The 22,173-nt window shown below is 49.9% G+C and overlaps 1 protein-coding gene across 2 annotated transcripts in view; it reads left to right on the forward strand.

The window, feature by feature from the left end:
- Positions 1-22,173, forward strand: part of CACNA1A (calcium voltage-gated channel subunit alpha1 A) — a 249,440-nt gene that overhangs the window by 172,647 nt on the left and 54,620 nt on the right. For both annotated transcript variants that reach the window (XM_065917635.1, XM_065917634.1), the window contains 5 exons: positions 3,398-3,861; positions 5,531-5,669; positions 7,199-7,328; positions 12,295-12,354; positions 13,175-13,281. In XM_065917635.1, coding sequence (XP_065773707.1) covers positions 3,398-3,861; positions 5,531-5,669; positions 7,199-7,328; positions 12,295-12,354; positions 13,175-13,281 — 900 coding nt within the window. The remainder of the gene's footprint in view (positions 1-3,397; positions 3,862-5,530; positions 5,670-7,198; positions 7,329-12,294; positions 12,355-13,174; positions 13,282-22,173) is intronic.

Below are 22,173 nucleotides of genomic sequence, written 5' to 3' on the forward strand. Positions count from 1 at the left end.
TAATACTGATTCTTATAGTATCCCCAGTTTGCTTTGGCCAATCTCCTCAGCACCTCTATCCCATGCACCCCAAGTCATCCATTGCCCCCGTGGTCTTCACTGAATGGCTCTGTAGCTTAAGAGCTGTAGGACCAGAGTCCAGCCCAGCCTTTTCCCAGCTGGGTGACACCATGCCTTTACCTCTCTGGGCTTCATCTTCCTCATCTGTAAAATGAGCCTACTCCTAATAGCAGCATCTCATAGGGGCTGTCGTGGGGACTCCATGAGTTAATAGGTACATGTCCTAAGGACAGGAGAGCACAAGGAAGCAGGACCATCCATCCTCTGGATCTAGGGACGTGAGCATGCCCCGGGCAAGCTGTCCGTAATCCTTAGCAACCAGATGCTGAAGTGATTAGCTGGCAGTGGGATGCGGGCGTCATGCAATCAGCTGCCTATTCCAGGCAGATGATGGCAGATCCCCAAGAGGGAAGGGGGAAGGGGCCTGACTTCAAAGTTTCTGCCCCTTTTGAGTTCTCCTTGGAGACACTTGGAAATAAAACATCCTGGAGACTGATATTAGGCCTCTGCAGGCTGAGCTTGTTAAAACTCCATGGCAAGCAGAGCCAAAGAAGAACAAAAACAAGGGAAAACAAAGACCCTCAGATCCCCCTTCATCTGAACAAGGGGCTCTTGGTCCCAAGCATGAGGCTGTCCCTTTAGCAAAAGGCACGCTGTGGTCTCAGCCGCTGTGTTATTTAGTACAATCTCTCTAGGTGGTGACCAAAGGATTCAGATTCTCTTTGAAATGATAACTTCACTGAGCCCGCTTTTGGGTAGAGCTCTACTTAAAACAATACATAAAATGATGAGGAAATATTCCCAACCAGCTTTTCAACTGATGCACAACTTCTAAAAAGGTACCAGGAGGGAATTAGCATTAGCAACCTCTTTGTGGGCTGTGGAAGAGGTTGAGGAAATATTGGTTTAAGATTTATTTCGTTTAATCCACACCATCAGAGCTGATGCTCAGTGTCCAGGGATCAGCGTCAGTTTCCCAGGGCGGCTGGCAGTCCTCAGTGTTTGCGATCCCTCGGCTGATAGAAGGATCACTCCAGTCTCTGACTTCATCTTCACGCTGTCCTCTGCTCTCTGTGTGTTTCTCCCCTTGACTTCTAAGGATGCTTGCCATTAGATTTAGGGTTCACCCTCATCCCTGATGATCTCAAGATCCGTAATTACATCTGCAAAGACCCTCTGTCCAGAAGATGGGTACGGGGAACTTCCCTGGTGGTCCAGTGGTTAAAAATCTGCCTGCCAATGCAGGGGACACGGGTTCGATCCATGGTCCTGGAAGATCCCACATGCCGCGGAGCAACTAAGCCCGTGTGCCATGACTGCTGAGCCTGAACGCTCCATAGCCTGTGATCTGCAACAAGAGAAGTCAGCACTGCAATGAGAAGCCTGCACATCACAACTAAAGAGCAGCCTCCACTCGCTGCAGCCAGAGAAAGCCTGCCCACAGCAACAAAGACCCAGCGCAGACAAAAATTAAAGCATAAAAAAAAGATGAGGAAACTGAGGCTCAGAGAGGTTACTCAAGCTACAGAGGGTCACACAGCTAGTAAAATGGCCTTGGTGAGACTCAAAGCCAGGTCAGTCAGCCTTCTGAAGTGTCAGTCTAGCACTGACCTGCAAGTGAGGAATTTGCCTGGGCCTGTCCTTCTCCCTGTGAGGCCTCAGGGACACAAACCCCAAAGTAAACTACCTCGTCTTTCTTCTGCTTGGTTAAAAACACACATGGACTTTTGCAAGTTAAAATCTAAAATTAAAACAAGGAAGATGGTACTGGCGGTTTAGCCAGTGGAAAGACCTCTGGGGGACGTCAGCTTTTTTTTATGAATTTTTAAATTTTTAAATGGAGGATAATTGCTTTATTTTATTTATTGAAGTATAGTTGATTTACAGAGGCCGACTTTTTTTAATTGTTTAAGTAAGTGTTAGATAGATTCAGGGTTCCAAATTGGGCCTTGCGAACCAAACCCATGTTGTCCAGGGGCCTTGGTTCCTGTGATTGCATCTAATCTCCCAGGTGTTCCATGAACGGATACAATCTGAGGGCTGTCTTTTGCTCGCTTCTGGTCTCTTGAGTGAGTGTGTGATGGAGATGGCCTGACAAAACCATTTTCTAGTATACCTGACTCAACTTCTTTGGGCCTCAGTTTCCTCATCTCTATAATGGACACAGTAACCATTTGGGCCTCATCAGCTTGCTGCAGAAGTTAATGAGTTGAAATGGAAGAGAGGGTGGCCCACTCTCTTGGTGGTTACAGAGAGTGTGTCAAAGATTTCCCTGCATCCAGCGACTATGGGCTGAACCCCCTGGGAGGTCTCAGACTGTTTAGTAAGAGAGCTGCAGTGTCAGGTTAGGGTTAGCATGGTTTCGGGAGCCACGTGGTCTGGGTCCAAGCTGCGTCTGCAACCAACGAACTGTGTAGCCTGGGGCAGGGCCCTTCCTGTCTCTGGGCCTTGGTTTCCTCATCTGAAAATGGGGATAACAATACTACCCACTCCCTGTGGGTTTTTTTGAAGATAAGCTGACATGTGTCATGTCTGGCACACAGCAAGTACTGAGTGAGTGTGAGCTCTTAGGAGGAGCCATGGAGCGCATGGGGTACAGAATTGGGGGTTGCCTTTCAGAAGAGCCCGAGGGAGGGACTCCCCTGGTGGTCCAGTGGTTAAGGCAGCACTTCCACTGTAGGGGTTGCGGGTTTGATCCCTGGTCGGAGAACTAAGATCCCATATGCCACGTGATGGGGCCAAAAAAAAAAAAAGCTGTAGGCATTTCCACCACTAAAGAGGTGGTATCTGTGGGTCTGCTTTAGCCACCCCTGGAAGCAGTGTGTGTCCTTATCCTGCCAAGGAGCTAATGGGAAACATACACACAGGAGCAGGAGGGTTTGGGTTGGAGAGATGTAGGCTCTGGCAGGAAGTTCTTTTCCGCTCTGATTGCTCCATGAAGGAGTAGCCTCATCTCCTAGGAAGCAGCCCTTCTGGCAGGAGAAACCCCACACTGAAACCTGCAAGGGTAGGCACTTACATTCCCATGGGGTTTTTTGGGTTTTTTTTTTAATCTTTTGGCTGCACCTCGTGACATGTGAGATCTTAGTTCCCCAACCAAGGATGAAACTCGCATCCCCTGCATTGGAAGTGCAGAGCTTTAACCACTGGACCACCAGGAAAGTCCCCCCCATGGCGTCTTGATCCCTAACAAGAATGGACCGGGCACAGGAGAATTTCAGAACACAGCGCCTCGACAGCCAGTGTTACATGGCGGAATCTTAGGCAGGATCCAGATATGTCCCCTGTATGTTCTAACTCACTCACGGGTTCTTTTTTGTCGGCCTGCCTGCTGCAGAGAGAACCAGGGCTCCGGGGTCCCCGTGTCGGGCCCCAACCTGTCGACCACACGGCCGATCCAGCAGGACCTGGGCCGCCAAGACCCCCCGCTGGCCGAGGATATCGACAACATGAAGAACAACAAACTGGCCACCGCAGAGTCAGCCAGTCCCCATGACAGCCTCAGCCACGCCGGCCTGCCCCAGAGCCCGGCCAAGATGGGGAACAGCACGGACCCTGGCCCCACGCCGGCCCCCACCACCGCAGCCACCAACCCTCAGAACGCCGTCAGCCGCCGGACAGCCAACAACCCGGGGAACCCGTCCAACCCCGGCCCCCCCAAGACCCCTGAGAACAGCCTTATCGTCACCAACCCCAGCAGCACCCAGGCCAACTCAGCTAAGACTGCCAGGAAACCTGACCACACCACGGTGGACATCCCCCCGGCCTGCCCACCCCCACTCAACCACACCGTCGTCCAAGGTAGGAGCCCCAGTCTCACGCACCCCTGGGCAGGGGAGCCGGCCTCCTGGGCTTCCTCCCCAGAGGCGCAGCTAAGGGACTGCAGACAGTGACTCCACCTCTCTGGCCTCAATTGCTTCCTCTGGAAAATGGGTAGAAATGTAGTTCCTGCCCCCACAGGAGCTGCTAGGAGAATTAAATGATATGATGCCTGGCAAGTATTCAACAGGTTAGCAACTTTTCCTGCATCCCAGATTCCCACAGGGGAGCCAGAAAGCCCCCATATCTGAGGGGTCAGCACATTCCTGTGATGGAAATTTGGGGGGAGTGAGATAATTCTCTAGGCCAGCGCCATCCAAAAGAAATGTGATGCAGACCACCTGTGTAATTTTTTCTTTTTCACCTGTGTAATTTTAAACTTTCTAGTAGCCATGTTAAAAAAGAGAAGGGAGGAAAAGAGAGGAAGTGGGGGGGAAGAAGGAATAAAGATATAAGTGATTTAAAACATAAAAAGAGGGACTTCCCTGCCAGTCCAGCAGTTAAGACCCTGCCTTCCAATGCAGGAGGCGGGGTTTCCATCCCTGGTCAAGGAACTGAGGTTCCACATGCTGCAGGGTGTGACCAAAAAGTTTAAAAAATAAAAAGAAACACATGAACTGAACTTTAATAATAAATTGTATTTAACCCAAATGCTACTGATTTATATCCCAAATGTTAACATTCCTGTGTGTCATCAATGCTTTTTAAATTATTACATATATTTACATTCTTTTTCTCCTACTTGGTCTTGAGAATCTAGCATGTTTCACACTGCATACCGCAGTTTGGACTAGCCACGTTTCAAATGCTGGACAGTGCAGGTCTAGGACCTTGAGGAATTGGCTATTTTTGCTTCTTCCCAAAACCTCCCACATGTAATATCATGATCCAAGAAACACTGGAAATTTGGAAATTATCCCCTGGGTTTATTATTTTTAAGATGATAGCAGTAGCCCAGTTCTATGCAAGAGCTGTCCATAAGTTTACCCTGTAAATCCTTGCCACAGTCATATAAGGTAAATCTTGTCATTGTGCCCATTTCACAGATGAAAAAACTGAGGCTCAGTAAGGCTCAGCCTATCCATAGACCCATAGTGCAACTAGGCTGCGGGATCAATGCCCAGGAAGGTGGTGCCTTGCCTCAGTCAGGAGAGGGGTGTTAATGGGGGGAATCCTGCATTTTGACTATGGGAGGGGCTCAGTATTCCCATCTGTAAAGTGGGGCTTTGGGGACTCACCCTACCTGCCTCCAAGTGATAGTATGAAGGTCATCAGGGACTGAGGACAGGTCTGTATTCATATCCAGTAAAGGTCACAGCAGACTCAAGGCTGTAGAGTGATTGAGAGCAAGCCCTCTGGGGCCAGGTTGCCCAGGTTCAACTTACAGCTTTGCCACATCCCAGCCGTGTGACCTTAGGCAAGTCTCTTCACCTCTCTGTGCCTCAGTTTCCTCATCTGTAAAGTGGGGATCATAAAGTACCAACTTTATAGGGTCCTCATAGGGTCAAGTGAGGATTCAATGGCATAATACGGTGCCTGGCACATAGTAGACACTTTGTGTCAGCTGCTTATTGCCTGCTTTGGGAATTAGGCAGGAGATCAGAGGTGGGAAACCCTGGAGGGAGCCCTGTGTTGGTTCTTGTCCCAACAGTGAACAAAAACGCCAACCCAGACCCACTGCCAAAAAAGGAGGAAGAGAAGAAAGAGGAGGAGGAAGACGACCCCGGGGAAGACGGCCCCAAGCCCATGCCCCCCTACAGCTCCATGTTTATCCTCTCTACGACCAACCCGTGAGTATGGCCCATGGCCAGGGCAGGGGGCCCAGGGCTCCCACCGGGGCAGTGACAGTCAGGCCAGAGGGCAGACCCAGACAGAGGGTAATGGGGGAGAGTCGCCTCTAAGACCATTAGTCCATAGAGAACTTTTGAGCAACTAAAAAATGATGTCCAACTGCTTTGTTGGACCAACTGCTTTGTTGGAAAAGACCCCCTCCTGCCATCAGCTAGAAAGCCATTATCATAAATACCCAAATCTACCCTGTGCTGTGAGAGGTGGCCTGTAGAAATGGCTGCTTTGTGCAGTGCACAACATTTACAACTGTACATGACAGCCCTGTTTCCTGAGCTCTGCTCCCAACTTCTGCTCCATGAGGGTTTGGGTTCTGGGTAGATGGTCTTTGAGTTCCATGGCCCTTTGTCTTGGGAGGGCCTTGAGGAGGCCAGGTTATTTAGGGGAGAGATTTACCCCATCTATGTCTTGCTGGCTCAAAGGTTGTTTTAGAATAGCATTTTTCCAAAGGGTGTTTCTTGAAACTCTGGTCCCTCAAAATGCTTCTTGACGCCAAGAAGAATCACGTCAAATAAGCCGCAGAGGAAATGGCTTTCTCTAACCTGCCTGTCGGAGACTCAGCCTGTGTGTTTACTTTTTTATTTGGTTGCCATTCTCTATTTTAATAAATAAATTCTTACGTGGCACTCAGCACCAGACACAGTGCTGAATGCTTTACAAATAAAAAAACTTTCACTCAATAACCCTATAGGGGTTGGTACTCGGCTTATCCCCATTTAACAGATGAAGAAACTGAGGTCCAGAGAGGTAAAATCAAACAGCAAGCGAGTGGGAGAGCCCAGACAGACTGAATCCAACATTCCTATTCTTAGCCACTCAGCCCTGCCGCCATTCATACAGTCTCATGATATTTTTATCATTATTAGTCCACTGAAGTTGCTTATCTCATTATTGTCTCATTAGTGTATTAAAGGCACTGATAAGGCCTGCAATTCATAATTTAAGTAACTAACTTTTTGGAGCCCCTACCATGTACCAGGCATATATTAACTCTTTTGATCCTCACATTCTTATTATTTAGAAACTATTATTATGGTCGTTTCACTGATGAGGACTCTGAGGTACAATAACTTGCCTAAGGTCACTCAGCTCATTAAAAAAAAAGAAAGAAATCTACTTAACCCAGAATTTCCCAGTTTGGTTTGACTATATGATATTTTATGCATAAAAAGCTTTTTCATCTCCTACAGATTCAAGGACAGTATTTCAACTCAGTCTGTGAGTTAAGATGTTCCAGGAGGGTGGTTTGGAAGTGACAGGAACTTATAAACAGAGATGGGAATTATCTTCCTCTGCGGAGGGCTCCCCTGCCCCAAGAGGGCCCCCAGGGGTAGGAGCTTGATACTCTATTGGGTGAGGTGGGAGTTAGAGATCTCAGACAGTGGTAAGTGATATAAGGAGATGGCAGAACAAAAGGGCTCGAGAGCCTGTTGTCTGAGTGGACCTCTGCACGTCTGCCTGTCCTCAACAGCCTTCGCCGCCTATGCCACTACATCCTGAACCTGCGCTACTTTGAGATGTGCATCCTCATGGTCATCGCCATGAGCAGCATCGCCCTGGCGGCCGAGGATCCTGTTCAGCCCAACGCACCACGAAACAACGTGAGTCTCACCCAGCAGGCTCCTTCCCAGCCCAGCTCCTCCGTCACTTTCTCCTGCCTCGTAAAAATCTGATAGCTGGGGTGGAAGGAATGTTAGGGTCACCCCTGGGCACAGCCCCCGTGGCCACTGGTTGGGAGGGGAGGCTCTGATTCTGGTCTTGATGAAGGGTGTTCCTTGAGACAGTGGTTCTGTGTGCCTGGTGGGGAAGAGATGGCCCAAGAGTGGCTGGGGCTGAAAATTGCTGGAATCTCCGGTGAGGAGAGTGAGGCTGGCAGGACGTGGAAGGGCACACGCTCTGCATGGAATGTGGGGGAGTCCGAAGGCAGAGGGTGCTCCAGCGGTATCCCCTGTGCAGCCAGGTCTCAGCAGACTTTTTCATTCTGACTTGAAGTTTTGAAAGAAAGGATTGTTTTGACTCAGAAAAGTAAAAGCGTTAGTCTCTCAGAGGTGTCCAATTCTTTGCTACCCCATGGGCTGTAACCTACCAGCTTCCTCTGTTCATGGGACTCTCCCAGGCAAGAATACTGGAGTGGGTTGCCAGTCCCTTCTCCAGGGATCTTCCTGAACCAGAAATCGAATCCAGGTTTCCTGCATTGCAGGCAGGTTCTTCACCATCTGAGCCACCAGGGAAGCCCTTTGACTCGGTCACAACCTAAACTTTTAGTTAGGCACAGCCTAAACTTTGAGATTTTAGAGGGCTGCTGCTGCTGCTGCTAAGTTGCTTCAGTCATGTCCGACTCTGCGACCCCGTAGACAGCAGCTCACCAGGCTCCCCCCTCCCTGGGATTCTCCAGGCAAGAACACTGGAGTGGGTTGCCATTTCCTTCTCCAATGCATGAAAGTGAAAAGGGAAAGTGAAGTCGTTCAGTCGGACACGACCCCGTGGACTGCAGCCTACCAGACTCCTCCATCCATGGGATTTTCCAGGCAAGAGTACTGGAGTGAGTTGTCATTGCCTTCTCTATTTAGAGGGCTAAGAGAGCTAAAAAACTCTCCTTTTGGGGACCCAGGGTCTGCTAACAGCCCCTGTCCATTGAGCACTTGCCGTGTTTCAGGCACAACCCCAGATGCTAGGGGGTATCCCCATTGGACAGATGAAGAAACTGAGGCTCAGAGAGGTTAAGTGACCTGTCTGGGGTCACACAGCAGAATTCCAATTCTGCCCGCCCTAGATCTCTCAATGCTTCCCTCAACTGTCTCTGTTTACCAAGCACTTACTGTGTGCTTGTCCCCGCTTGAGTCCTGCCGAGCGGAAGTGAGTGGGGTTGAGAGGAGAAACCAAGGCACCAGCAGGCCAGGAAGTGACAGAGGCTGGACTGATGGCTGTACCATCTTCCCAGCTCCCTTCTCTACCCCCATCACCCCCCACACATAGGAACCATTTTCCACTGGGAGCCAGGCCTGCCGCCCTCGCTAAGTAGGTTAGGAGCCTTGGCGAGGCTGGCAAGTCCCATAAATCAAGCCCGTCTGCAGCTTACTTTGCACTTTCCCTGCCTTCGCAGGCCTGGCAAGCCCCTTGGGGACCTGATAGGGGAGATGGAAGGAAATAATTAGAACAAGGCTCCCAGAGGAACCTGGTACCAGGGCAGGGCTGAGGCTGCACTCTGTTATCTCCTGCTGCCCGCTTCCCCACCCCCCAGGACCCAGGGAGCCCAGGCTTGGGGAGGGGGCGTCCCGAGAGAGGTCAGCAAACCCCCTGTTGACTCTAGGAGACTGGAGCAGGCTTCATCTCTGGCAGGGAGAGGATGGGCATGGGGGGTCCAGGGGAACCCCTGAGCTCCTGGGGCTGTAGAGAACCCTGACAGGTCTAGGAGCAGCCCCCCGTGGAACATTTGCAAAGCTCTGGCTCCCCCACCCTGCCCCATCACTCCATCTCCCAGTTGAAGCATCTCTCCCCAAAGCCCTCCCTCTTCCGGGCTTCCCTGGTGGTCCAGGGGATAAGACCCCACACTTCCATTGCAGGGGGTGTGGGTTTGATCCCTGGAGAGCTAAGATCCCACATGCCCCGTGGCACAGCCAAAAAAAATTTTTAAAGCCCTCCCTTTTCAAGTGCATGGTGGCCGCTTATTGGCAGCTGACACCCTGGGACCCCTCCACAAGTTCTGTTCATTAGCTGGTCTGGAACAGGCCTCAGAAAAATGAACAGAACACATACAATCCATTCATTTATCAAGGATTTTAAAGTGCACACACCCATGTAAGCACCACCCAAGGCAAGAAGTATTAATAGAACAAAACAGAACTCAACCACAGTCCCCTCTTCGATTCCTCCTTCCCTGTGAAGCTGGGTTCACAAGCGGGAACAAGGTCTGCAGACATGTTCAGGCGTCATGAGTTGGAGCAGTCAGGGGTGTTGCTACTAGCATCAGGAGGGTAGGGATCAGGGACACTGTTCATCACCCTGAAGTACACAGGGCAGCCCCACCACAGAATAATCTGACCCCTGCTGTCAACAGTATTTAAAAAACCCTACCCTAAAGGTATCCCAACCCTCACTTCTGGAAAGAGCATTTCTTAGTTCCTCTAATTTTCCCAACTACGCATGCGTCCTTAAACACTAGAATTTATTTCTTCCCACTTCTAACACTGAACAGATGGAATAATTCTGTGCATCTCTTCTGTTACTCAACCTTGAGATGAGTTCTTATTTTCTTGGGTGGCGACAGTCATTCTTTTCCATTGCTGTGTGATATTCCACTCTATGGCATAATTTGTTTATCCATCTTCCAGTTGACATGTATTTGGATTGTCTGCAGTTTAGAATGCTGTCACCATACCCCCTACTCCTGACATGGGGTCCCTGGGCTTGACTCTCTCCAGGGTATAATACCAGAAATTGAGTTTCTGGATCATAGAATTTGCATATGGTTAGCCCCAGATTTGCAGCCAGAATGTTTATTGAGTGATACAGTGACACACACCAGCAACATACAAGGCCTTCACTGCTCCACAGTCTTGCCAACACTTGGTGCTATTGGTTCTTTCACTTAGCCAACCTGGTGGGTCTGGAATCTCATCAGGATTTTGGTTTGTATTTCCCTATGATAAATGAGACTGAGAATTTTGGATTCCACTGAGTCACAGAGCATTGCCATTTGTAGCAGTCAAAAGGTTCTACATATTAGATATGGTTGAACCTAATTTATTGGTCTTTTGATTTCCTCCTGCTCCATTAAGTTCTCCAGAATTTGATTCATCTGACCACCTGGCCTATCTTTCCTCTACCTCCTTGCTGCTTTTCTTCTTTCCATTCATTGCTTTATTTAGTAATTATTTAATAAGCAACCACAATGTGCCAGGTGCTGCACTAAACATCAAGGATTGAAAGGGTATACGACAGTCCTGCATTCCCAGAGCTCACAGAGCACCAGACCTTTATCCATGTTGTTTCAACTGCCTGGTATACCTAAAATGCTTTCCCACCACCATCCCCTCAGCCTTTCCAGAACTTTCCAAGCCCTTGTACCTGTCACCCATCCCAGGAAGTCAGCTATCCTGGCCACTCTGGTCTCGGAGGGCCCTACAAGCACCACACATGATGAGAATGTGAGCTGTGATCACACAGATTTCAAAGCCCAGCTCCTGCATGACCCAGTACAGCCCCAGCCTCATGTGTTCATTCAGCAGGCATTTCTTGAATATCTAATGTATGCCTGGTCCTGTGTTATAAACTGGAGATAGCACAGGGACAGGCAGACATCCCTGCCCCTGTGAGACTGACATTCAGGTAGGGGAGATGGACACTGACATTATTAATAACCATCACAAATAATTTGCCAGGAAGTGATAATTGCCAGCGGTGAGGGATGTGGGGGAAGGGGTAGACTTGGTAAGGAAGATTGCAAGCTTCAGGAAAATGGAGTTTTAAACAGGCAGTCAGGAATGTGATATTTGAGCCAAGCCATAAAGGAGGAGAGAGAGAATATCAGGTGAAACATGGGGAAGAGTATTCCAGGCCAACAACCTGTACAAAGGCCCTGAGGTAAGAATATCCAGGGTGGCAGAAGTGGAGTGAGCCAGGGGAGAGTGGGACAAGGTGAGGGAAGGAAGGTGACCAAACAGATTTTCCAGGGCCCTGTGGGGTCACAGAGGACTTTGGTGTTCACCCTGAGTAAGGTGGGAGCCATAGAGGGTTCTTGAGCAGAGAAGGGGGCAGTGATGGGACTTGTGCTCACGGGCGCCCTCTGGTGGCCTGCTCAGTAATTAACAGCCCTCACTACAAGGCAGATCTGAGGTCAGCCCCTGGGGCTACCGCGTGCTGGGCACTTTGCCAGCATCCTCATGCCACTCGACATCCTCATGCCAAGGTCACACCAGGGATGTGCTATGGCATGGCCAGGAAAGAGGCCAGAGTGCAAGACATTGCCCATCCAGAAACCACTAATACCTGGTCTTGTAAGGTAGCGGGGAGAGGGAGAATCAATCCACTCTGATGAGGGTATGGCTGCGTACTTGGGAGGAAATGGATGCCTCAGTAAGGTTGGTCCCCAGTGTCTGTCCGTCCTGGAGGCTAATCATGTTTAGGAAACTATATGGGAACAGTTGTTCACCCAGGAGACCAGAAGGTCAGAAACACTGCGGGATCAGACTTGTTGCCAAAAGAGGTAGGAGTCTTTCCTGAACTTCCCTGAGGCCACCTCTAGTTCATATAAGGCTTTGGGAAAGTGAAAAAAGGCACCCTTCAAACCAGCCTTAACAATGATTTTGTGAGGACTTTGCTGCCATCTGCTGGACAGTTTCATTCACAACATACAGATCTGCACCAGGACAGGGTGGGAGGGGCCCTTGTGCAGTGCAGGACCTGCCCCACTGTACATGGCTGCAGCATTTTCTCATGTGGGTGGAGACTCTGTTCCTTGGGGACTTTGCTAGAGGCCACATACCCCAGTGGGCCATGGCTAGGTTCACGGGGGCTCTGCTGGAGCAAGCCAATGATCCACTGCCCCCTTGCTTTTATCCCCCGCAGGTGCTGCGATATTTTGACTACGTTTTTACAGGCGTCTTCACCTTTGAGATGGTGATCAAGGTGAGTGCCAGGGCTGCACAGGACTCTTCACTCTCAGGAATGCCACCTGGTGCAAGAGGCCACCCCAGAGATTGGAAATGCTTGGTGTGTTTGAGGAACAGCAAGGAAGTTGATGTGGCTGAAAGTGAGAGAGGAGAGTGGGGAAACCAGAGCAGGGAGATGAGAGCAGAGAGGTGACAGGGAGGAATCAAGCAGGAACTTGGGGCCACAGGACGGCCTTGGGCTTTTATCCCAAGTGAGGTGGGATAAAACTTTTATCCAAGTTCTGAGCAGAGGGATGTGATGACTCAGGTGTTCACAGGCACCCTCTAGCCTCTGTGGGAGGTCAGACTTGGAGGAGGAGGAGCAGGGTGGGAGGGGGGAGTAGGGTTGGAGGGGGTAGGGGGGGTAGGGTGGGTGGGACCCAAGAGAACTGGGAGCAGGTGATTGCTCTGGTCCAGGCAGGAGATGATGGAAACCAGTCAGGGTGGTGGCAGAGAAGGTGGTAGAAAGTGGGCAAATTCTTGGAAGGTTTGGAAAGTAGAACCAATGAGGTTTGCTGATGGATCTGATGTGAGGTGAGGAGTCGGGGGCGCCCTGAGGTTTTGACCTAAGACCCAGCAAGTCAGAAATACCTTTCCCAAGGTGGGAAGCAGCCTTGAGCAGGGGCTTCTCACTCCTCCCCCAGGTCCCCTGGTCTCTGACCCATCCCCTCAGGATGAGGTGGTCCCATTGGCCACCATGCTTCCTCCTGTGTCCCCTCCACCAAGTCTAAAAGGGTAGATACTGCTCCCCAGGGTGGGGATGAGGGATCAGAGCGCTGTCTCTTCTCCCTCCTCAGATGATCGACCTGGGGCTCGTCCTGCACCAGGGTGCCTACTTCCGTGACCTCTGGAACATTCTCGACTTCATAGTGGTCAGTGGGGCCCTGGTGGCCTTTGCCTTCACGTAAGTCTCCTCTTGAGGACTCCACTTACCACTTTATCCCCCCACCCCCAACCCACTGGATCAGGGGACATGCTCTCGAGGTGTAGCAATGGGGAAGGGGGCTCTGGGGCGGCGGGAGGCATCCGCATGCTACCAGGAAGAGCTTTGATTGGCTTCTGCATGATGGCCACCATGGAGGAAGAAGGAGAAGGGCCCCCACCTTCTACCTCCTCACACAGCCATGCCCCCAGCCCCTTGCTGTGCTGCTTTCTGTAGACTAGCCCCACCAGGACATCTCATTTTCCTTCCGCTCTACAAGCTCCGCTGTCTCTTTGGGGAGCCCCTAAAAAGACAATCAGGAAATGAATGTGCATGAGAATTTGGATCCCCACCCTATGCCTGAAGGCCCTGTAATTCTAGACCTGATGACTCCCCTCGTGTGTCTTGAACTTCTCCTGGCAGTCCTAAGACACTCTGAAAGGTCATGTCTCATCAGGCCACTCCAAGATGGCACCCAAGTTGTGGGCAGCCATTCCAAAATAGCACCCAAGGGCTGAGAAGCCATTCCAAGATGGTACCCAGATTCTGGGCAACCATGTCAAAGTGGCAGTTGAGTTCTGGGCAGCCATTCCCAAGATGGCACCCAAAGGCTTAGTAGCCATTCCAAGATAGTGCCCAAATTCTGGGTGACAATTCCAAGATGGCATCCAAGGGTTGAGTAGCCATTAGCTCTTAGGGCCCTGGTAGCAAACTTAGCAGTACATTCATCAAGTCATAGATGTTTGGGGCAGGGTCGAAAAACCTAATCAGCTCCTAATCCAGAAACAAGTCTCTTTACAGACCTTGTCTGTGCCCAGTCACAGTGGATCATTCCTAAAAAGGAGTCTCAAAAGGACTCAGACCCACCTCACCCACATAATGAGAAATCAAGGGCTTCCTCTGTGCCTCTGCCTCCTGGTCCCCTCCCAGCTGACCTGGAGGAGTCCTTGAATGGCCCCCTGACCAAACAATGAGGACTTGGTTTGTCAGGAGGCCAGCGTGGTGACCCATTTCCAATTTAAGGGCTAAAGTGGGCCACTCCTGGGAACACAATGAGGTCAAGTTGTGTCAGAAGAGCTAGAAGTCTCCAGAGTTTCTGAACACCTCTGAGCTGGTGGAGATGTGCCATTTAAGTCAGGAGGCTGAATGTATTTCTGACTCCAGCCAAACTTCCCACCTCCTTCTCTTTTTCTTCTACTTTTTCCTCCTCTTTCAGTCCACCCTCCTTCTACCCTCTCTCCTTTTCTTTCTCTTTTATTCCTCCCATCCTCCTCTCCCCTCTTCTCTCTCTCCCACTTTTTTAAGTATTTGAGTATTTGATCATCAATGACAGCGATCATCTTAAAAATTCAAGAAGTTTGGCTACATTATTATTAAGATGTCCTGTAGATTTAGTAGTATTAATAATCAAAATGAAGTACACAGCAAATTAGAGAAGATTGCCACAAATAAAACAAGGCATCCATGGCCTTCATATGTAAAAAGCAATTACAAATCAGTAAGAAACACTGAACCTCAATAGTTAAGTGAGTACAGGACTTAACATAGAAATTTCACAAAATGCTGATTAATAAAAATGACCAAAAAAAAAAAATTCAGCCTCATTGGAGTTAGATATATAAAATATAAACAAGGTACAATTGGTTTCTTATCAAGTGAGCACAAATTTCTTCCCCCCAAAATAGATTTTAAAAGGCAATACACTGTGTGTATGAGAATGTAATTAAATGTGTTTCTCCCTCCATCCATCAGTTATCTGAGCAACTGCTACAAGGTCAGTGAGGAACCATGCTAGGTTCTGAGAAAGTTTCAATTCTGAAAAGCCTGGGGTGAATCCATCTCGGATCCCCTTCCCTCCCTTGCTCCTGTTTCTGTCTCTCCCCCTCTTTCTCTTTGCCCCTTTTCTCTCTCCTTCCCTCTCTCTGACTCCCTCCCCTGCCCCCTTCTCTCTGCCCCAAGCCCCTGCCTCCACTACCCCTCCCCCTCCCGTCCTCCCCTCCCCTCCCCCAGTTCTCACCTCTCCCCCCCCAGCCTCCCCCATCCTTTCTTCCCTCTCCCTCTCCTTCTCCTCCCATCTCTTTTTCTCCCTTCCATCCTCTCCCTTGCCTTGACCTTCTACCTAACCTGGGCCATTCACTCTGGCATCAAAGACCCAGTCCCCACCACGTTCCAACCTGGGGTGGTCTCCAGGACCAGGGAAGGCAAGTGCAGGTAGGCACCCCCTCCCACACTTCCTCCAGCCCTCCAGGACGACATCTGCCCCGCAGCTCCCAAGTCCTCCAGGGCTCAGGAAGAGACCACATCCACCTCCACACACAAACCCCCTACTTTGCCCGCTGTGGCCTGGCCTGGGTAGTGGGTTTTGCCCTCTGTTTTACACCCCTAGGTGTAGTACAATAGAAGTAGTGTCTGCTACTACATCAGTTCATCCTTGGAACTTTCCTTCTAGACCTCTGTGGGAGCCAACAAGTTTCATCGCCAAAGAGGGGGCCCCCACCATTGCCCTGTCCCACCTCCATCCCCCATTTGACCTCGCAGTTTGGGGAACAAGCCTCTCAGATAGAACTTTTGCCATAATGGGCCTAGTTTCCCTGAAGCCACAATTAGACTCAATTTGAAGCAAACCTAATCTGCAAAAAACAAAATTATTTTTTCACCCAGAATCAATCAGCAAAAGGATTCTTTGTGTTTGCAAAAGAATCTGCCACAGGGAGCTGATTTTGTGTTTTTAATTTTTTGAGTTTTCGCTTTAAATATAAAGTTATACAAGGGCATTCAAAATGAGCCTACAGCTCACAGAAATCTGACGGCATGTTTGCAGAGTCAACCTTTGAAACTGGTTTTATGAAGTTGCTACAGGCATAAAGCCAGCCAGTCCATGCCCTTGAAAATCCGTTTCAAATTGTTTTTTAAATTCCTGTTTGAGGAAAGGGTCTGGAAAGAGATTTCAGGTCATCCCTATGAGTCTCAGCAAACTTATATGTCTTGCAGGAACTGAGATGTGTACAGTTTTGCCAGTGGGATCCTGATGAGTGTTAGGGACGTTCTTGGAGGTTTAGAAGGGCTGACAACCCGGGGAGCATCTTTATGTGATGGTCATGGGGATGGAATAGGTAGGCTCTGAGACCCCACCCCTGCCACACCCTCCCCACCTCACTGCCAAGAATCCATCTGGTCCTGCCACTCCCCCTCCAGGGCAGGGCTACAGGCCAGACACAGCTGGTGGAATGCCTTGGTGAAGCAACTCCTGCATGCCTGAGGCCATTCCACCAGAGAAGGAGCCCTCAAGCTGCTACTCTTTTCCCCAGAAAAGTTTCAGAGTCCTCCCTTTGGCTTCAGCTTCCTGGCCTCTCTTACCTGAGAAGGGCTCTTGCCCTACGAGGCCTTTCCTTGTTACCAGATAGATGTCACGTTGGCAGGAGTGAGGGATGCTCTGAGAGCCTCCACTTGAGTGCCCAATCCCAGAGTCCTTTGCTTCCTTTCTTTCTGTTCTTTTAATTCACGTTTTCTGTCTTGGGTGCCTGCTTCCTCATAGACAAGGCTGAGGTTCCTACCAAGTATGAAATGAACCTGATTGTTTTAAAAAAAAAAAAAGGTTCCTGCAAGCCTGTTTGGGTTCTCTCTAGATGGGCAAGGCCCTGAACCTCTCTGTGCCTCAGTTTCCCCATAAATTTGAGACACTTGACCGGGTACTAATGACAGTAACAGCCTCCATTTACTTAATCTTTACAGCCCCATGCGAGAATTTCTCATATTATTCCCTTTTTGTACATGAGGAAACTGAACCCCAGAGAGATTGTGGGGGGAAATGAGTCTAGCAAGATCACTAAGGGCTTAATGGCTCAGCGGTTGAGAATCTGCCCGCAGTGCAGGAGACTCAGGAGACACAGGTTCCATCCCTGGGTTGGGAAGATGCTCTGGAGGAGGAAATCGCAGCCCACTCCAGCATTCTTGCCTGGAGAATCCCATGGGCAGAGGAGCCTGGCAGGCTACAGTTTGTGGGTTCACAAAGAGTTGGACATGACTGAACGACTAAGCATGCAGGCAGGATCACTAAGGTTGAGTTCAACTGTCAGATTCAAGGTTGCCGCCCAACTCTCAGCCCTGAATGTGGACGCTTTCACAGATCAGGAGGATGAGACCTGACAGCCTGGCCTGGCTGGGTTCCTTGAGTCTCCAGCAAGGCCTAGAAGTCCAGGGGACGAGGGCATGAGACTATTGCCTTCTTTGTCGAAAGGAATCTTGCTGTTCTGACCTCTTGGGGTGGAGGCAAGGATTCTGCAGTGCTGTGATTGTGGCCCCGTCTGGGATATGGGAAGATGATCCCTGTGGTCTTCCAAAGGATGTGTCGAAGCTCTCGTGTCGGTTTCTAGCCCTCCTGCACCTCCCCCAAATATCCGTGTGCGTGTGTGTGTGTGTGTGTGTGTGTCCTGCTCCATCTACTGACTGTGTGCCGTGTCCATGCGACCGCCATTAACACGCCATTTCATGAGTCACCACACATGACATCACGCTCTGTGCCCATGCATCGGGGTGGCCAGCTGCCCCCTCTCAGCAGCTGGCGGATCGTGATCCTGCCCTCACTGCCAAGAGTCCATCTGGCGCTGCTACTCCTCCCGCAAAGCAGGCCAGCACAGCGGGCAGAGCACCCTGGTCAAGCCACTCCTGCATGCTCAGGAGCCCAGCTGCAAGGAAGCCAAAGAAGGAAGCCATTTTTTTTTATTATACTCCTCAAAAACAGACCCTACCTTTGAAGGCATTCTTTCGTGTGTGTATAAGGAAATGGAAAAAAATAGAAGGTTAGAGTGCAAGATACACAAACCTGGGTTTGAATATCAGTCTATCACATGCTTGCTGCGTGACCCTGCATAAATCACTTTCCCTCTCCAAGTCTCAGCTGCCTCATCTGAAAAATGGGTGCAATGGTACCACACTCTCGCAGGCAGACACGGTGACATTCAGAAGACTCGCATATTACACCTTATCTCATCCATCAGGTTGAGCAGAAATCACTGTTGTTGAAAGATTTCTCCAGGGACTTCCCTGATGGTCCAGTGGTTAAGATTCCAAGCTTCCACTGCAGGGGGCATGGGTTCTATCCTTGGTCAGGGAACTATAATCCCACAAGCCATGGTTAAACGTTAAAAAATAAACTTGAAAAGAACCTTCCTCAATAATCCAAAAAGGAGACTCTATACAATTCTGTCTATGCACTAATTCCTAGATACATTGAGCTTTGAGAACCACTGAGGTAACATGAAAAGGTAGCAGCAGGAGGAAAAATCCAGTGGGAATATTTGTAGGCATTAAACCATTATATTTTTAGAAATATCACTCATTTCAGAGGCGGGGGCAGGTGGGAAATTCTGAGGAGTATCTGCGTGGCAGTTCCACTGTTGTATTAATAATGGCGGTCAAGTTTCTCACAGCTTGATCTCCAGTCATGGTTGGAGGGCCGTGATAAGACTGAGCCTTGATTCCCAAGATGAGTTGTGCAAGGGGCCACTGCCAGCTACAGAGAGGTTTCCCTAGGCCCACATTTTCCCAAAAGACTCTTGAGAGTCGCCCCTTAACTTCATCCCAGATTGGAACTCCTAGCGGCCTTATCTCTTCTTCATAACTTAGGGGGTAAAGTCAGGGCCATAACTGTGTGTCCAACCTCAGAATCCCCAAGGGCGGTTTCACAGGTGAGGACAATAATTCAGGGCAAGTAAAGCAGCTGGATTCTTTCCTCTTGCTTTGTGAATAGGCACTTCCTGTTTACCTGTTTGCTTTATTACAACACTCACCAAGCGCCCATTCATCCCAGGTGAAATCTATTAGAAAATTAGTTCAAAAACAAACACAAAAATTAAAGGCAGTGACGGGATTCAAACCCAGGTCTCCCCAACTCCAAAGCTCATCCCCTTCAAGACATTTCAAAGGACTTCCTTGGCGGTCCAATGGTTAAGACTCCGCGCTTCCAGTGCAACGACAGTTGCAGGTTCGGTCCCTGATTGGGGAACTAAGATCCCACACGCAGCCCAGAGTGGCCGTTGGGGAGGAGGTGGGGAAAGACATGCTAAAGCCTTCCGGTCCCAGAAACCCTGGAGAAAAAGGGTTTTTTCTCCAGCTCTTGGCAGTGACCTTCAGTGGCAAATCCGCCTTCGGTAGTCGATAACTTTCTGGCTGTCCTGCGACTTGAAAAATTTGGCTTCCTCGGCGCTGTTTGGCAGTGCTGGGAGCCTGCCAAGGGCAGGGGCCGGAAGGGAGGTCTTCCAGATGGAAGGACGGACGCCATCCGGAGCCACGAGCCTGAGGCGGCGCCCCCTGGTGCCGGGCGGGCGAGGGCGCGCTCAGGTGTGCGTGCGTGTCTGTGCGTGTCTGTGTTCTTTCTTCTGAGGCCGCTTACGACCTGTCTCTCCCTCCGACGCCACCTCACCAGGAGCAGCACACGGTAAAGTGCCTCTCTCTCTCTCTCTCTTGGTCTGTCTTGTTCTCTACGCCCTGATGCAGCCATGATGGTCCTGGGCCTGTTTCCGTAGCTTCGTGTCGTTGCCACCATCCTGTCGCTTGCGGTGACCAGAGCCCCTCAGCCTACTCCCCAGGGAGCCTGAGCCTGGGGGGTCTTGGCCACTGCCTCTCACCATGACGCACCGTTTAGCCCAGTTCTTGGCAGAGAATGTAACGGGCCTGGAGGGCGCTCGCCCCGTGATCTGATTTCAGTAGGGCAGACCAGCCGGATGGGTGGTTATCAGGGGAGGAGTGAGTGTCTAACTTCCCAGGTGGGAGAAACGTGGACCTTCCAAACAATGAGGGCTTGCTTGTTTTAAGAGGAATAACTCCCCTCCTCCAGAAACATCTACCGTCTCAACAAAGTGATTTGAAAATCTGGTTGGTTTCTGTGAGAACGCCTTGATCAAGCCATTCTTGCATGCTCAGGAACCAAACTGCCGGGAACACTCTCCTTGGTGTCTCAACAAAGAGGATTATTTCAGCCTCTCCCAAGGGAGATGTGCCTCCTGGGAGAGAGACATCTCCACAATGGCCACAGAGTCCTTTTTAGATGAGTAGATGTGCCCCAGGAGGCGTGTTCCCAAATGTCAGCAGTTTGGTGCATCAAGATTTTAGCCAAATTCAATGCTGATGAACAGCAGAAACCAACATAACATTGTAAAGCAGTTATCCTCCAATTAGAAATAAATTTTAAGAAAAGAATAAAAAATGCTAGCCAGTTCTGCATACAACCTAGATGTCCACTTGCTTGACTTTTTTCCCACCAACATAGAGCCTAAGCTTCATTGCAGTTTGCTAAAAGACCTTATGTCATCCCCATACAACCAGTATCGTTGACCTCAGATAGGAATGGAAACTGCAAAAGTGAATTCAACAAACGTGAAACAGCTGCATTGCAAGTTGTTGCATTCAAGCTAGGTGCCTTGTTAACAGGGAAATTAGTGAGTGGTAAGGAGACATTAAGGGAATCCTGGTGGCCCAGAGATAAAGAATCTGTGTGCCAATGCAGGAGATTCGGGTTTGATCCCTGAGCCAGGAAGTTCTCCTGGAGGAGGAAATGGCAACCTACTCCAGTACTCTTGCCTGGGAAATCCCACGGACAGAGGAGCCTGGCCGGCTACAGTCCATGGGGTTGCAAAGAGTCGCACATGTCTTAGTCACTACACCACCACCACCAGGGAGGCATGAGACACATATGAACACTTACCAGAGATTTCCTCTCTGACCAAAGCAGAAAGCCTGAAAGATAACCTGAAGAAAACACAGCTGTTTCCCTGTGTGATCCTGTCACTTGTGTCTGTGTTCTGCCTAAAAGCATCTCAGCGACTCTCGTGGTGTGTCTCGTATTTTGGGGACACAGCTTTGAGATCATAAGATGACTTTGGTTTAGATAAAGATCAAACCGTGCTCAGACTGCTGAATCCTGGAGCATGGCTGTGCCTGACAGGTTAAAGTCCAATTCTTTTTCTCTGAAAAGTGAGAGAAAGGAACCCTTAAAAAAAAAAGTCATTAAAAATGATTTTGCATCTGGATAGACAGGCACACCATGGAGGGTGTCTCTGGGACAGCTCCATTCATGACCCAAGAGGTAACTGTAGGGAGATGTTTGCTCAACTGGTCCGCAAAGAACTCCAATCTGGATCCATTCACATCTGTCCTGAAACTACACACCAGGCATGTGCTGGGGGCGGAGACAAGAACCAAGATTAAAGGGGAAATGAACACATAGAAGGATAAACCACAGTTCTGCCTTGGAGGAATGTTCTGCCTAAAGCCAGGGCTTCCCAGGTGGCTCAGTGGGAAAGAATCTGCCTGCCAGTGCGGGAGATGCAGATTCCATCCCTGGGTTGGGAAGATCCCCTGGAGAAGGACATGGCAACGCCACTCCAGTAGTCTTATCTGGAAAATCCCATGAAGAGAGGAGCCTGGCGGGCTACAGTCCATGGGGTCACAAAGAGTTGAACACGACTGAGCAAGTGAGCGCGCGCGCACACACACACACACACACACACACACACGCTGTCTAAAGCGATTCTGAATGAGCACTGGGGTTTGGCAGAACCCAGAGACAGTCAGCAGAGACTGTTGCGTGAAGGGACGTTTTACCTTGGACTTTGAGGGCTGCATAGCTCTGTGAACGGAGCAGTGAAGGAAAGGCAGTTCTAGCCACAGGAAGCCAGAGCGTGTGGCTGGGGTTTGGGGTGTGTCATGATCAATGGGGATGCAGAGGGAAAGGTAAGTGGGGTTAGATGTTTAAGGGCCTTGAATGCCAAGTTAAGAGGTGGCATTGACTGCTAGGAACTCAGCTGCTCCAGAGGAGTTTGGAGCAGGAGAGTGACATCATAGTTTTGGTCACTGTGTGCAGGAAAGGTGGAAGAA

The sequence above is a fragment of the Muntiacus reevesi genome, chromosome 1 (genome assembly GCF_963930625.1).
Source record: "Muntiacus reevesi chromosome 1, mMunRee1.1, whole genome shotgun sequence".
Lineage (NCBI taxonomy): Eukaryota > Metazoa > Chordata > Mammalia > Artiodactyla > Cervidae > Muntiacus > Muntiacus reevesi.